Source organism: Morchella sextelata, assembly GCF_020137385.1.
Source record: "Morchella sextelata strain SCLS chromosome Unknown scls_13, whole genome shotgun sequence".
Classification (NCBI taxonomy): domain Eukaryota; kingdom Fungi; phylum Ascomycota; class Pezizomycetes; order Pezizales; family Morchellaceae; genus Morchella; species Morchella sextelata.
The window spans coordinates 353041-368520 of record NW_025408628.1 but is presented as its reverse complement, the minus strand read 5'-3'; the positions used below and the strand labels follow the sequence as shown (position 1 = coordinate 368520).

Sequence of the window (15480 nt, the reverse complement as noted above, 5' to 3'; positions counted from 1 at the left end):
TACAGGTGAGAGATGATGATGGCGATTTTTTCTATTAGATACCTAATCCCCCCCCAAAGTCTTCATCCGTTACCATAATCATCCGTCTTTTCTCCGAACAATTAAAATAATTATTACCCCAGATTTTTTTTTTTCTTTTAAAAAGAATACCTAAAAAATTACATCATGACTATGACCCAGGCTTCAGAGTATGTTTCCGAGCGCCCGGAAAGGTCCTTTTCTCAAGATGGAGAATCTGGTTATGCTTCACCAGGGTCAAGCACTGGTGGATTGCCCGAAATCTACTTCTCGAGACCTCATCTAAAGTACTTGAATGAACAATTGGCAAATCTCGAGCCACAAGGTAAGATTAAATCCTTTACCATAACGCTCTTTATTTATATCTCATCCATTTCTCATACTAATGGCCTTCTCTTTCTCTGAAGAAATTCTCCGCTGGTGCCTGATTTCTCTTCCTGGCCTGCACCAAACAACTGCATTTGGCCTCACCGGGTTGGTAACCCTGGATATGCTATCCAAGATTAACGCTGGTACCAAACGTCAAATCGACCTTATCTTTCTCGATACTTTCTATCACTTTAAAGAAACCCTCGAACTTGTCGACCGTGTCAAGACGCAATATCCATCTACCAACTTGCATGTGTACAAGCCTTTAGGCTGCGAGACTGCTGCAGAGTTTGAGAAAATCAACGGCGAGAAACTATGGGAAACCAACGATAACCTGTACGACTACCTCGCTAAGGTTGAACCTGCACAACGTGCCTATTCTGAGCTTCGTGTAAAGGCTGTCCTCACAGGACGTAGGAGGAGTCAGGGTGGAAAGAGAGGTGATCTTGATATCATCGAGGTGGATGATGCTGGTTTGGTGAAGGTGAACCCAATGGCAAACTGGTCCTTTCAACAGGTCAAAGCATACGTTGATGAACACAACGTTCCATACAACTCTCTGTTGGACCAGGGTTACAAGAGCGTTGGTGACTGGCACAGCACTAGGTTAGTTTAACGGCTTAAACTTTTCTGTACCTTCAACTAACCTCTATATAGCCCAATCAAGGAAGGTGAGGATGAGCGTGCTGGACGCTGGAAAGGTACCAACAAGACTGAGTGCGGTATTCACAACAAGCGATCGAAATATGCCGAATTCCTGAGAGCAAAAGAGTTGAAAAACAAGGAGGAAGCTCTTGTAGAAGCCCTGCGAAACGTCGAGACACAACAGTCCGCATCTGCCGTTTCCGTTTAACCTGGGATCCCACCGAGAAAAGTCATCATAGTGCATTGGGTTAAAAAAGGATTTTTGCTTTTCGCTTTCGTGGGTGCATAATTTGTCGTTTCTATTTTTATTGACTTTGCACGAGCACCGGGGCTGTTATTCATTTTGGGGTGCAATACGGCGTTCTTTTTCGATACGTTCATGACGGTTATATATTCTTGTTGTCAATATTCTTCTTGTCTAAGATTTTTCATAGCGTGGATCTAAAAATCTGTAAGGTAGATTCTATAGAAAAACCTAATATTAAGGGGTTTTCACAGATTGGCACAGCAATCGTTGGAGTGAGCAAATGCGCTGTAGAAGATGGCTGATAGGGCGCAGGAACAGGGGAGCCCACGTCAACTTGCATCACAGTTTGCCGTAATCTGCAGAAACAAAGACGATTGAGGTTGACGAGATTAAGGCATCGATGACACGCGACATGCCAAAAACGTGGGGAACAAGGTAGCTCGTTAGCGCGGGGTGTTTGTGGGCGGCCTTAGGCGAATTTAGGCGGCCATTTTGACGCGCAAAATAAAGAGAGCCCAGCTTCTCAAACCCAACGCTAATCTCCAGCTCCTTCTTCATTCTCTACAGCCAAAGCTCTTTAATCCCAAAATGTACCGACGAAAAGCCAAACCCGTGAAGGTTAAGGAGGTGGAATTCCCCGCTGATCTTGAGAAGTTAGGGTAAGTTTTCCCTGACGTCAATCGGTTATGCGGCTCTGATTTGAATGTACAATTGCATCATCATACTGACAGATGTTCTTGACTCTAAAGACTCTTCATCAACGAGAATGATCAATTGCGCCAAATTGACAAGCCTGACGAAGGATTCGAATATTATTTCCACGGTAAATCAAATGGATATGTTTACCACAGGAAGCAAACGGCCCCTCCAAGAGAGAGGGAGCGAATGAACGAGCGGCGTCGTGAAGCTGTTGATGGTGTGTTGCTCTCTCCAGTTTTCAATTTCAAACACATTTACTGACCGTAAAACAGAATGCATCCGCAAGATTGTTATGGACCGTCTTGAACAACGCGGGATGAAAAGACTAGCACTTCCACTCGGGGCAGCCCCCGAAGAACCCCACCTTGATATTCTTGTTTCCGATAACCTGGACACATGCAAAAGGCTATTGATCCTTACACCTGATTCTTATGGAAGCAATTTAGGTATTTGGGGAATGCGTCAAATACAGCAGGGTTCAATTAACGTAAAACATACTACAATCCTATTTCTCTTTCTCAGCACTGACGATAGCGAGTAGGTTGGCTCTATGATAAATACTGTTGATTTTGCATTCAAGAATGGGTATGCTATTGTCATCCTAAGCCCGGCGGAGACGGTTTGGGATCCCGAAACTAGAAGAGCTATGAATCATCTCTCCTGGAAGGCTAAAGATAAAAAAACGGCAACCCTGGACCGTATCAAGAACACCATCCCGTGCAACGAAACCCCAGAGGAGCATGTAGAGTATGTCTTCAACAGAATCTTGAAGGACAGGGTCCCCAAGGATGTTGAGATTGATGTCATCGCCTGTGGATTTACTGCTTATGCCATCACCAATTTCTTGAATGAAAATTGTGGGTATTGCCCTCAAATGAAGCGGGACACAGTGCTAATTGTTTCAATAGGGGACGAATGGAGTGACCGGATGTTCGCCATGGCGTTTTCTGAATCCTCGCATGCCATTGGAGGTATCACGTGCGAGGAACTTCGCAAATTCTTCATGCTCGTATGTTATGATTCTATTCGACTACTTATAAGCCCTGACAGAAAAATAGCGAGTTCGTAACTACGTAGTCCATAGTGATCTCAAAGGGGAGTTCCTTCTTGACCCTCGATTTGGTTGTGCTACTTTCTCGACAGGTATGTTGTTAAACCTCATTCAATCTTGGAAGAGATACCTATACTCACCCATTCTTATTAGGCACAATGCATGCTCAAGCGATCGTCCCTGAATGCCACGACCTGATTATCGACTATCTGAGAGACGCCCACATAGATCCTGACAACTGCAATCCAGATGTCCCTATCATCGTTGGTGACGCTCCGGACAGGGATGAATGGATTGAGCAGATGGAAAAACGGGAAGCCATGGGTAAAGCTGGTACTTGGGATGAATGATCTCGTATATCCAATCATTTTTTCTCCATGTCAAAGATACCTGTAACAATCTTGTAAAGAAACATGATCCAGTTTTAGGTTTTTTTTTTAAAAAAAAAATCATTTTAAATTTCTGGAAATCGGTTCAGGGTCTTTAAGCCTTAAGGCCCAGAATTTCCCCCTGCCACAGGGCAAGAGAGCTTGGGAATGAAGAAATTTTTACAGCGTAAGCTGGGAGCCCAAGCTATTCCATCAAGAGGCGACCTTCAAGGGGGAAAAGATGGCTGGGCCAAGCAAAGATTCTAGAATGCAATATGTGCTTTTATAACTACTTTGAGGCCTTCGGATACAATTTTCCACTTTAAGCCGCCAACCCAGGAGCGCGGAGTGCCCTCCACCATAACTATTATGACTTCTTCTCGTTGATCATTTCCCATTCCTAAGTGATTGAAAGAACGATAGAACAGATGCAGGATCGATGGTAACCAGATGAGTTGCATGCACGAGTAATGATTCCTTGCATGAGCACCTATTTTTGAGCACCTCATTAATATTTGCTATCTTATTGCTGCCTATAGTTCTAGCCACCGATGATCTTCCCCGGGATGGCTAGATTTCACAAAGATGGATCGTGACCCCTAAAGAACTCCCACTCACGTTATTGTTCTCGACCGGCGTCTGGAAGGGTTCATCTCCGCATAGTACAGAGAATACGGGATTCAGTGACTTCAGGCCCTTACTCCGAGTAGAAACATCATTCAACTAGCATTGACGCGACGACAACGATAGAAAGTGTTTTTGAAAGCTTTGATTTTGATGCGGCGTGGGTATGTAGGGCTGCGCAGCTGCTAAGTCTTGGTCATTGCTTTTAGTAGCCATGCTACTTTTGGCTATGAGACACACCAGTTAGACTCCAAATCTGGCTGGTCTGTGTTGCCTTCAAGTATTCAACACTCCATTTGGCAGCCAGCCTCCAGGAACTAAACGTTTAAGGTGAGGCCCCAGCGCCTGTCTGTCTCTGTTGGAAAAGCCACCAACATCAAGACTCTATTAAGCGCGATGACAATAACGCACGTTTCCTAGGCAACTTTGCCTTCCGACAAATTACGTTCAAACACTTTGTTTCGTTTACAGTATTCATAGAACGAGCAATTTCCGTGCTCACGTCTTCTTTTTTGTGCGCACAACTTCAACTTACGCTCGATAGGGCATTTACCACAAAGGAAGCCTAGAGGATGTGTACATTGCACAATGCCTTCAGTGGATGATATTTCGGCCCGTAAGGCAAAGTAAATATATGAAGGGGATCAATACCTCACGAGAGTAGGTAGATATACTCTATTGTTTCACGGTTTGCTGCCTTGCATCGTATCATGGTAAGAACGTTTGAAGAAACCTTGCACCGAAAGATCGGCGTGTGGCTTTTTCTGGGATGGTTACCGAGAACACCGACAGGTTCTAAGCTGGGACCAATCCAAATCGAGAACAGGGGTCTGGGGGCGTTGTTGATGTCGAGCAGCTGGCTGGTCCACACACAAAACCCAACCTCCAATCTGTCTTGCAGCTTACGGTGAAAAAACTCTTGCGGGGTAGCCTTTGTGATCTCCACTTTGCTTGGTGCGATTCGCCGTCTCGCGCTCAATGGCCCTTGCAGTGCTCCAAGTGGTGGGTAGGAACTATTGATGCCGCAATCATCTCTCTTTGCGGCCTGGTTGAGGCAAATGTATAAGAAACCTGTCCCGACTCCTTGCGATGGGAACTGCAGTGACTTGGACATTTATTTTTTTCCTTCTGTGCTGTCGAGTCAAACGTAGCAAGCAAAGGGTTTCTTCCGGTGATATTCACTCTTTTTACCTGCATTTCCTCGAGAGTTCCGATCAGCCTGAGCTTGTTTTTTCCGGGAGAAGGAATATATACAATGGCCCTAAGTAATATGCCTTTCACCGGACTCTACGACGAGAGGGGTACGGCTTGCCCGGCTTCACTTATCCATTGCTCTGTTGAGGTGTCAATACATGGACTTCGAAACCTTGTATCCCTGGGGTTCTTGTTCCAGAATACATCCCAGAACGACTTTGCAGATGCGGTGTTCCACTGTCGTCTCGCCGAAGACTCTTCTGTAACTTTCATCGATTGTAGTATCGAAAGGTGTACCGACAAATTGATATCGGGGGATCCCGAAGAGCGACTCGAGCCTAGAAAATGCTCGAATATATTACATTTCGGCTCGTTCTTCCAGTGTAACGTTGGGCGTGTGGAGGCTGGAAAGGACGCGGTCATATTTATTCGGTTGGTGTTGTCTCTGTTCTTCCGATCCGCATGTTCCTTTATTTATCTGCTGCAGCCAGCAGCAACCGGAAGCACCTTCTGACGTGTATGCCAGCTACATTTATGAAACAGTTGTCGAAGAAAATGCTGTCCACCTCTCCGTTCCTCTTCCTTCGTCCCTAAAGGGGGGAATGGTGACAAGAGCTCATGAGATGTATCCAGTGGAAAACGCTACGATATTTTCCTTCAACGTTGAGTCGGCCATGCCTGGCCAGATCCTGGATGTGCGTTCCGATTCACACTCGATAAGCACGGATATCGAATTAAATACAGCGACAATCGAAGTTAATGAGCCAGTTGTTCCAGTAAGTGTCTATGATAGCTATCTTCTATACATATGTTTTAGGGAATTTCAGTTTGGTCCAGCGGCTGATATTGAACACGTAACAGGGAAACGACGATTTCCAGCTCACCTTCTTTACCGAGAATTTTTCAGATCACGATTCGGAATCGGAGGGAGGGTTTACAGATTTTAGCGAGTGTTTCCAGAATGATGGGACAGATGTATCGGAGTGTCACACTCCGAGTTACCAGGACTACGAATCTCGGAGCTGCACTACAGGAATAACATGGTGCGATGCTGAAGACGACGATGATGATGATCACTTTGCGGGGCGGTCGTTCCTTTTTGCCGAAAGCGATAATGGAAGTAACTACGGTGATCAGGAGGATGAAGACATGGAGGAAGGTGAGGTGTATGGGGTGGAAGGAACGTATGTGTATGGAGAGGAGGACGAAGCCGACAACGAAAAGGAAGAGGAAGTGGAGGGGGAGGAGATCTTCTACGACTGCTTAGAGAGCGTTCCGTCGATGGAGTTAGTTGCAGAGTGGACAAGAGTTCGAGATTCAATGGATTCCTATGTGTCCTCTCGGTTTACCTGGTATGACGATTCGGATCCTGAAGACTCAAACGAAGTCTTTTACTCTGAAGGGGAACTTTCGGATGGACCTCATACACCTCGTTTAACCGTTGGAACCTTCTATGATTCCTCTGTGGTACGTTTCTCACCGATCTTTCGTCCCATATTCCAGTGCTAAGATCTAATTTAGGAGACTGCTCAAGCCGTATCACCAACCCGGGCAGCTGTCGTCAACATCCCCCGACGAGCTTCAGCAACCTCATCCTCAACCAAATCAATGCTTCTAACACCTCCATCAACACCACAATATTCCCCGCACAATACCTCGCCCTTCAAGCTGCAACAGAGACAGCTAGTACCAGTAGACCCCCGCACTCTCGTCCACGAACTCGATGATCAGCTCCGAAACTCGTCGAGTATGTTTCTAGAGCTCAACGAATCCTTCTCCAGGACAATAGGCATTCCACTTTCGACCCTTCAGCAACACGAACAGTCCCTCATGCTCCCAGACATCCGCAAATGGGCCCGCAACGGCATCTGGGCCAGCTTAATTGCACTTCAATACCTCGAGTTCAGCGGCTGCAGAGAGCTTGCTGCAAAAGATCCGGACTTTGCTGAAGACTACGGGTTTTTACGATTCTCGCTAAATGGGCCCCTGTTGCGTACTGAGGATTGGGTGCAATCAAGGACTGAGGAATTGGCCTTATCAGACTTGAGTAAAGTTGCTCGCGAACTGTTTCCGTAATAACTGCCGTTGCATTTTTCCTAAGACATTTCTTTTATTTTATTTTTTATTTTTTTTTTCTTTTTAGCTTTTATTGTATGCATTTTACTGCTTTAGTAATTTTTCGGGAGCTTTGTTTTTTCATGGCCCCATGTTCATTTCTCGGGCGGGCGGACGGGCGGGCGCGTTTTCGTTTGTAGTTTTCGTCTGCACTTTTCGTAAGGGCAGGACCCGGGTGTTCAAGTTTATGGCGTTGATTGCTTTTTTATTCTTTTTTCAATTCATTTCTTAGGCGCAGGTTTGATTTTCTTCTTCTTCTTGTAAGTTTGGTTATTTAGGGATCAATATGTGGCATACGATGCATTGAGTTTCGGGGGCATGAAAGTTTTATGTAGCAAGGAAAAAAAAAGCAATTTTTGAACTGAATTGGATACGGGTAGAAGAAAATAGTAGCGTGTTAAGATGGCGTGGTAGACGACTAAGACCTAAAACGAACCGGTTTGTTACTTTTCACCCGTGCTATGCCTATATGAGCAAGTTCATATAATAGTAATTTTGACGATTCAAGAAGGAAGAGTAGGAAAAAAATGCAATGCGCCAAACCCGGATCGAACGGGTGACCTTCAGATTTGTGACTGATCAACTTCAGTCTGACGCTCTCCCAACTGAGCTATTAGCGCTTGTTGTTTCGTTTCTAGCAAGTCTTAAACACTTTGTGTGCTGGGATGCCGCAATAGCGCCGACCACCTACAGGGTTACTAACGTTATATAAACTAGACAGGGATAAGGATATGGCTTAGCGCGGGTTTCTATATGCGAGTGATGCCTGATGATTTCTCCCGATGTACTCCCTCAGCAGAGAAGTTTAATACAAGCGTCAGGATTTTAAGACTTAGAGTCTTACAAGAGTGGGGGGGAGGCTGTAGGGGGTATTGCACCAACTTCCCCCACTGTGCCGTGCAGTCACTCGTTTAGAATTTCAAGGACTGTGCGTCGCGCAAACAGTCTGTAGGTACCCGTATCGTCTCAAAGTAGCCTATATTCCAATGTCCCAACCTAATTTTTTTTTCTTGCTGACCACTCGGGAATTATCATTAGCCGAGCTCGTGGAGTGCAGGGCTGGGAGATGGTTTGAGAGCAGACTATAGAACTATCTCCAATGGTAGTTGTAAGCCGTGCGACATCCAGACGCGGCTGATGAATTTCTGTTCTATATATTGGCGAATTTATAGGTTAAGATGCGTGGGGGTTAATGCTCCGCACAGAATCCAGATAGGAATGTATATGCTTTGTTTCTTCGTTTATAGAGAGTCATTATCTGCCCTCATGCATCATCGTGAACCCCAATGATTCCATGTCCCGCAATAGAATCACACGATGTCACTCGAACCTACTTATGCGGCAGCTCCTAGAGCCCACCATCACGAGCATTAATAGCAGTGATAACAACGACATGGAATCCCCAAATTCTCAAACACCAGTCATGCGCACTATATGGTATATTATTGGCCCAGGCGGCTGCGGAAAATCCACCATTGCCTCCTTCCTCTCAGCGAAGCTCAACCTCCTCTATATCGAAGGCGACGATGTAATGTTCCCTAGCTAGCTCTCTATGGTTGGCGTAGTGCTGACAGCTCGTGCAGTTTCACCCCCCAGCGAATATCAAAAAGATGAGTGCCGGCATACCGCTCACGGACGATGACCGGTGGGGCTGGCTCAAAGCTCTCCGTGATGCTGCGGTTGCCACTCCGGGAGGGGCTGTGGTTGCCTGCTCGTGTCTCAAGAAGAAGTACCGCGATGTCATGAGGAATGTGAGCGATGATGTGCAAGTGAGGTTCGTTTATCTGCGCTTGACGAGCGAGGTTGTGATGGAGCGGGTCAAGGGGAGGAAGGGCCACTTTTTCGAGGCGACGCTGGTGAAGAGCCAGTTTGAGGCGTTGGAGGAGCCGAGCGAAGAGGAGGTGGATGTGGATGTGGTCGTTGTGGATGCGGCGGGCAGAAGGGAGCAGGTGAAGGAAAACACCTGGCTCCAGATGAGTAAGGTGACGTGCGGATAGGGCCCGTTTTCACATTTGCGGAATGTTCTTTGTAATGCTTGTGTGTCTAGAAAGAAATAATAATAAAAAACTATCAAACAACTTTATATACTATAGTCTTGGGTGAACACGTTTAAGAAGTTTTAACCACATATGATAGACGCCTTCTGCTAGGATTGCGGGGAGAGAAAACATGGTCAAATACATGTACTACATGTAAATACCAACGTAAGTAAACCATCCACCTTTCCATTGATATACACCTTTCTCACCTTGCATGTATCTCTATCTAATATGTATTGAAACTCATGCACGGTACTACTTACATGTAGTAATACATGTATCATGGCTACTAGTAAGTACCTACGTACTCGAGCAATTGGATCCGTCGAGCATGTAGACTCGACCGGGCCATATATCGTATTCTATGCTGTCCACTATATGCAGAACGGGCTCCACTATAGGCCCACTATAGGCCCTGGGTTAATGGGTTCAAGTCGACCATTGGATATTAACACATAAATTAACTGCTGCTTTGCTAACAACTTCGCTTAGAATATGACCGTATACATCTACGGGACCGATATTCTATGGGATGTTACTATAGCTCGTACAGAGCCGATTTCTTGGGGTTTGTTAAGACCATTTAAAATGATTTGGAGTCCGTGTGCTGAGAATTAACTGGTAAGTTCTAGCATTGAAATTACATGTAGCTACTAATATGTGCATGTACGTTATAGAAGTGAATATCTGGTGGGATTTGTCCAGTCAAGAGAAAGAGAGCTCGCTACTGCAACATAATATCGATACTATGGTACTGGATGTAGGGAGCCGTTAATAGCTATAGCAATGTGTACAATAGTAGTTACGGATGTCGTGGCAGAGCTAGAGGAGACGTGTAGTCACTATGACACACCAGTAGAGTACTTAAGGAGGTTCCCTCCGAACCTCCTAATTCAACCATCATCATTACTACTTCTCCAGAAACACCTCCTACACTGGATGGATTGTGGGTGCTGTCTTGCAAGGCTAAGGTATCGATAGCATAGCTCTGTTTAGTCGGTGAAAAAGTAATGCGAGGGATTCGAGTAGGAGTATCTAAGACCGAATTATCTGGCTAATTGAGCAGATCCTCGTTATATTATCAGAGAACCAGATATATATAGGTTTCTCAATATCAACATGCAAAGTGTCTACTATCTGATTTCGATTGGATGTGAGGTTAGGCTGGCTATCATTTTGGAATCGCATGAACTGTCATTCGACGTTTAATAGGAATATCATACTGAGGAATTTTGCTCTCGGCATCTCCCCGGTAATATAATTCATATTGGTAAATGTTCATTCACCTATGCTCTTGGTTGACAGATAGGCTCATTACAAGTGGGTTATTAAGAAGAGAAGCAGATAAAATATGGACCCAGAAGAAGCAGAAACGCCAGAACACCGGGAATATTATTCCCACAGAATTAAAATATTTTCACGGCGAGGGGATATTCCCATGTTATACAATTACCAGGTCTAAGCCCCTTTCGTGGCCCGAATACTTTCCAGCCTCAAGGCCCTGTTCTCCCACTCTTCCAAATTCTCCTTCTCTTCCGCTCCACTGGCCCCCGAAAACAAGCTCCACCTGCTCTTTTTCTCCTTCTGTTCCTTCTGCCCCTCTTCCATAAGCTCAATCATAGCAGCGATGTTCTTTGCTGCAACCAACGCACACTCCTTGCACTTTCCTCGCAACTGCGCCAATGGCTCACTCCGATCATACGCTTCTTTACTCCACGCAACTCCCTGCTGGCGGTCCCCCATGGAAAACATGACCTCCCCAATGTAAGCCATCGTCACAGCCTCCGCACACGGATCACTGACCGCCTCCGCAGCCTTTGAATCAGCCGGGTCAGCCGGCGGCGGCACCCTCCTCCTTGCCGCCAACACCCTCGTAAAGATCTCCAACGCCTCTGGCTCCCTCCCACAGCGCGCATAAAACACGCCCAGCTCCGTCAGCGCCTTCAACCCGTCCACCGACCCCGGAAACACCTCCGAGTCCCCCGGCGGCACCGTACACTCAACACCCTTCCTCAGCGCCTTCTCCGCGCCCTCCAGATCACCCATAAAGGCCGCAATGCTGCTAGCCCGGAGCGCAGCAGCGACCTTGAGGTCCGCCCACTCCGCATCGTCGCTCTCCCGCGGCGTGTCCAGGATGCGCTGATACCACTCGCGCGCCTCGGCATACTGATCCTCCTCCTCGAGGAGCTCGGCAAGGAGCTTCATGGCCGTGATGTACCCGCGCCGCCACTGCGCGCTCTGGCCCTCCCAGGCCGGCATGCGCTGCACCGTGTCGCGGAGGACCTCGACGGCGAGCCATGTCTGGCTCGTGAAGCGCTGGAGCACGCGGGCGAAGGTGATCCCGAGGCGGGCGGTGCGGGGCAGCGCGGGCGGTGTTGGGTGCGTGCTTTCGACGTAGAGCATGGCGCCGGCGAAGGCGAGGACGGTTGTGGCGAAGATTGCGGTGTAGCCGACGACGACGATGCGGGCGGCGATGAGGGACTCGCGGAGCAGGTATTCGCGCGTCTTGTCGGAGATGAGGCGCGGGTGGTTGCCGGTGTTGTGGAGCGTGAGGCGGGGGAGGGGCGTGGTTTGCGGCGGGGCGTGGCGGCGGAGGAGGTAGGGGAGGCGGGGGCGGCGGGTGTGCGGTTGCAGGAAGGAGAGCGGGCGGGCGGTCGGCGGGCGGAGCAGGAGAGGGAGAGGGAGAGGGAGAGGGAGACGGGCCCTGGGGACAGCTCTGGAGGCCATCGACATTGCTGCAATTGGGGGGTGTTGAGTGTTGGGTTCTGCAGTTAGTTAGATAGGGCAATTGCTGTCTCCAGTAACAATGGAACTTCTGTGTCGTCAGATCTCACTCGGTCGTTGCTGCCCTCAGCGGTCTGCTATCTCTTATCTTATCGCAATCTAGCGCTGAATCTAGCTGTCTAATCTAATCTAATCTGATCCATCTGCACACCTCCCTCCATCCTCAGCCATCAAGCTCAGCTACACTGTCAGCTGCCAAAATTGATGCCCCATGCAGGGGCCCAGGGATTGAGCGGCCCAGGGACACCCACAATCATATGCAATCAAATCATATGCAGATTTTCTTCTTCCCCCCCAGATATGGCCGTGGCCGGCCGGCTCCTCTCAGCTCTACTCTTAAGCTCCAGCCTCCAGCCAGCCATGAATGAAAATCCCTCACCTCTCTCCTCTCTTCCCCCTTATCTTCAGTATCTCTTGACACTTGAGCCCTTCTGAATTCTATAACTCTCTCTAATTGCCAGTTTGAACATCTCTGATACCATATCTCACAAATCTAACAACCTTAATACACATACCGTACCATACCATACCATACCATACCACACAAAATGTCAACCCACCCCTTCGGCCTCACGCCCGACGAAGTCCTGTACTCGCAGGCGCCCATTGACCTGAGCAAGCCGTACGACGAGAGCACCGTCCAGGGCAGCACCATCGTGATTACCGGCGGCGCCAGCGGTATCGGCGAGGGTATGCTGCGTCGGTTCGCACCGCTCGGGTATGCCTGCACTGTCAGTGTGTTGTAGTGGTGTATCCTCTGACAGGTAGCGATTGTGAAAGCGCGACGGTGGTGATAGGGGATGTAAACACGGCGCGCGGCGAGGCGCTGATCAAGGACCTGCGGGAGTCGACGGGGAATGAGAAGTATATATCGCCCAATTGCCCTCGGTTTAGATGGAAGGGTGCATGTATACTCACCTCTGTCTGCCTGCTCCACAGCCTGCACTTCCTCCACGTCGACGTCGTCTCCTACCCCTCCCAATGCGCCTTCTTCCGCTCCGCCCTCGCCCTCTCCCCCTCCGGCCACCTCAACACCATAATCGCCAACGCCGGCGTCGGCGAGATCGGCCACTTCGAGTCCCCCACCGGGTCCCCCGACACCGACCCGCCAGAGCCACCGACAACAACAATCGACGTCAACATCAAGGGCGCAATCTTCACCGCCCGCCTCGCCCTCCACCACCTCAAGAGCACGCCCGCAGGCCAGGACCGCCACCTCCTCTTCCTCGGCAGCCTCGCCTCGTTCGCCGCCGGCCCCGCGATGGCGGTGTACTCCGCGAGCAAGCACGCGGTCCTCGGCTTCTTCCGCTCGCTAAGGCTGTATCCGTCCGCGCGCGACGGGGTGCGGATGAATATTGTGTGTCCGTATTTTGTGGATACGCCGATTTTGCCGCTGGGTGGGCGGATGATGCTGGTGGGGCTGGAGAGGGCGCTGGTGGAGGATGTGGTGGAGGCGGCGGCGAGGTTCGTGTGTGAGCGGGGGGTGATGGGGAGGAGTCTGTGTGTGGCGCCGAGGGGCAGTGGGGGCGTGATGGAGATGGGTGTGGGCGAGATGGAGGAGGTGGAGGTGTTTTCGAGGAGGCTTGTGAGGGCGCTGAATCGTGAGGCGGCGGTTAGGAAGTGGGTGCATATGTGGTGGGATCTGTGGGTGCTGTTTGTGGTGGGGCCGGTTTTGGGGCTGTTTAGGAAGTAGTGGTGGGTGTGGTATTGGTGTGGTGAGGTGAGGGGGTGTGGGCCTGGGTTGTGGTGGGTTTTTGTAGTTTTAGTTTTGGATACCTTATATGTCGTGATTGGCATTGTTTGGAGAAGTGTTGGTGTGAGGTTGAGAGTACGAGTGATATCCTGTGCCGCAAAAATAATAGCTATCGATTGATCCCGGATCTCGTCTTCCCTGCAGAGATGTAGCCAAGCCGGCTGATTAACATTCCAGAGCAGCCATCCCAGACAAACATTGGCCCCAGACGAATCTGACCAGTAGGAGGTGAGCTTGAAGTGTCCCAAACCATCCGCTTCAGAAGAGAAGCCATCGTCGAGCACACATGGGAGAGGATGATGCAAACCAGAGAGATGGGATAGCTGAAGGGCGTAGACGCTGTATATGTGTGATGTCATACCTCTAAAGATCAGAGAGATGGAAGCTGAGAAGGATGGTTGGATGAGAGGGGTGATCTCTCTGGATAAAAGGCCCTTGGCCTGGCACAGCCACGTTGTCCAGAGACACTTCGTTGTGGAACTAACTCGTGGTCGGGCGGGCATTCCTGCTCACCGGACCATTGACCGTGGGTTAGGGTTTCTAAATAATCATTGGCAGTGCTCAGGACTACAATTATTCAACACCTTTTTGCAGTCCAGTTTCCACATATGTATCAAGCGGTATATATTCTATTTCTGTATATCTAAGATCTATCTATCCAACCAACCCAAGTATACCTCAAATCAAAACGGCACATCCATATCCTCCACCCCCACCTCCTCCACCACCTCCACCGGCTTCATATGCTCCCTCACAAACCCGACCGCCACATTCGCAAACTGCTTCCCCGCGGGCAAATAGTGTCCGCCGGGATGATACACGACCCTCGGCTCCCCGGCATACTCCTGGACCAACGCGAGGCTTCGCGCCTCATCCACGACCGTGTCCAGCGAGCCGATAAAGTGCAGCGTCGGCGTGGCGATCTTGGGCTCGTAGAAGTAGTCGTAGCGCGGGCCGGGCGCGCGGAAGCCGCTGTACACGATGCCGAAGCGGAAGGGCGGGTGGGGTGTTGTGAAGGCGGCGGGGCGGGAGGGGGCGTGCGAGGGCTCGAGGAGGGAGGCGAGGAGGGAGGTGAGGGCGCCGCCTTGCGAGAAGCCGATGCAGCCGTCGAAGGGGCCCTGGTGGTTCACACGTACTGCAATTAGTCCTCACACAGCCTACTAGCCACTGCTCCGGCATCGAGAAGAGAGAACTAACCTCGCTGTCCAGCAGCTTACTCAAGAACGCCCACGTCTCGTCCAGCCCCGTGTACTCCCCCGTCGCATCGTTGCGCCGCCACCACGCCCAGTTGTCCGCGCTCTGCTCCTCGCCGCCCTCGTTGCTGGCGGGCGTGTGGCCGGGCAGGTCGGAGAGCTTGAGCAGGTGCGGCGCCGTCGGGAAGGTGAGTGTTGTGCCGGCCGGGAGCGACTTGAGGAGCAGCTTTTCGAGCGCTTTGGTTTTTGCGTGGAAGAGAGGGCCGGATTGCGTGTAGCCGTGCAGGAAGAGGAGCTTTAGTGGTGCGGCCATTTTGCGTATGTGAGCGGGTGGTTTTGGGCGGTGGTGGTGGTGGTGGTGAGAGCTGTGGCCGGGAGAGC

General features: G+C 49.6%; 7 protein-coding genes across 7 annotated transcripts; 5 read left to right on the top strand and 2 right to left on the bottom strand.

The window, feature by feature from the left end:
• Nucleotides 1-165: 165 nt before the first annotated feature.
• Nucleotides 166-1240, top strand: H6S33_002465 (uncharacterized protein; the record flags this gene model as incomplete). The annotated part of the gene is made up of 3 exons (XM_044834319.1): nucleotides 166-343; nucleotides 426-993; nucleotides 1045-1240. The coding sequence occupies 3 exons, from the start codon at nucleotides 166-168 to the stop codon at nucleotides 1238-1240; spliced, it is 942 nt and encodes a 313-aa protein (XP_044692626.1).
• Nucleotides 1241-1867: 627 nt separating this feature from the next.
• Nucleotides 1868-3379, top strand: H6S33_002464 (uncharacterized protein; the record flags this gene model as incomplete). Its single annotated transcript, XM_044834318.1, has 7 exons — nucleotides 1868-1938; nucleotides 2029-2195; nucleotides 2251-2465; nucleotides 2520-2835; nucleotides 2887-2987; nucleotides 3037-3121; nucleotides 3183-3379. 7 exons carry the CDS (start codon nucleotides 1868-1870, stop codon nucleotides 3377-3379), a joined length of 1152 nt encoding a protein of 383 aa, XP_044692625.1.
• A 1897-nt stretch (nucleotides 3380-5276) lies between these two features.
• Nucleotides 5277-7291, top strand: H6S33_002463 (uncharacterized protein; the record flags this gene model as incomplete). The annotated part of the gene is made up of 4 exons (XM_044834317.1): nucleotides 5277-5647; nucleotides 5703-5991; nucleotides 6077-6682; nucleotides 6737-7291. 4 exons carry the CDS (start codon nucleotides 5277-5279, stop codon nucleotides 7289-7291), a joined length of 1821 nt encoding a protein of 606 aa, XP_044692624.1.
• Nucleotides 7292-8624: 1333 nt separating this feature from the next.
• On the top strand, nucleotides 8625-9327 carry H6S33_002462 (uncharacterized protein; the record flags this gene model as incomplete). Its single annotated transcript, XM_044834316.1, has 2 exons — nucleotides 8625-8858; nucleotides 8914-9327. The coding sequence occupies 2 exons, from the start codon at nucleotides 8625-8627 to the stop codon at nucleotides 9325-9327; spliced, it is 648 nt and encodes a 215-aa protein (XP_044692623.1).
• A 1500-nt stretch (nucleotides 9328-10827) lies between these two features.
• On the bottom strand, nucleotides 10828-12102 carry H6S33_002461 (uncharacterized protein; the record flags this gene model as incomplete). The annotated part of the gene is made up of 1 exon (XM_044834315.1): nucleotides 10828-12102. The coding sequence occupies one exon, from the start codon at nucleotides 12100-12102 to the stop codon at nucleotides 10828-10830; it is 1275 nt and encodes a 424-aa protein (XP_044692622.1).
• Nucleotides 12103-12701: 599 nt separating this feature from the next.
• H6S33_002460 (uncharacterized protein) lies at nucleotides 12702-13846 on the top strand (the record flags this gene model as incomplete). Its single annotated transcript, XM_044834314.1, has 3 exons — nucleotides 12702-12871; nucleotides 12922-13017; nucleotides 13093-13846. The coding sequence occupies 3 exons, from the start codon at nucleotides 12702-12704 to the stop codon at nucleotides 13844-13846; spliced, it is 1020 nt and encodes a 339-aa protein (XP_044692621.1).
• Nucleotides 13847-14589: 743 nt separating this feature from the next.
• H6S33_002459 (uncharacterized protein) lies at nucleotides 14590-15412 on the bottom strand (the record flags this gene model as incomplete). The annotated part of the gene is made up of 2 exons (XM_044834313.1): nucleotides 14590-15024; nucleotides 15104-15412. 2 exons carry the CDS (start codon nucleotides 15410-15412, stop codon nucleotides 14590-14592), a joined length of 744 nt encoding a protein of 247 aa, XP_044692620.1.
• Nucleotides 15413-15480: the final 68 nt, after the last annotated feature.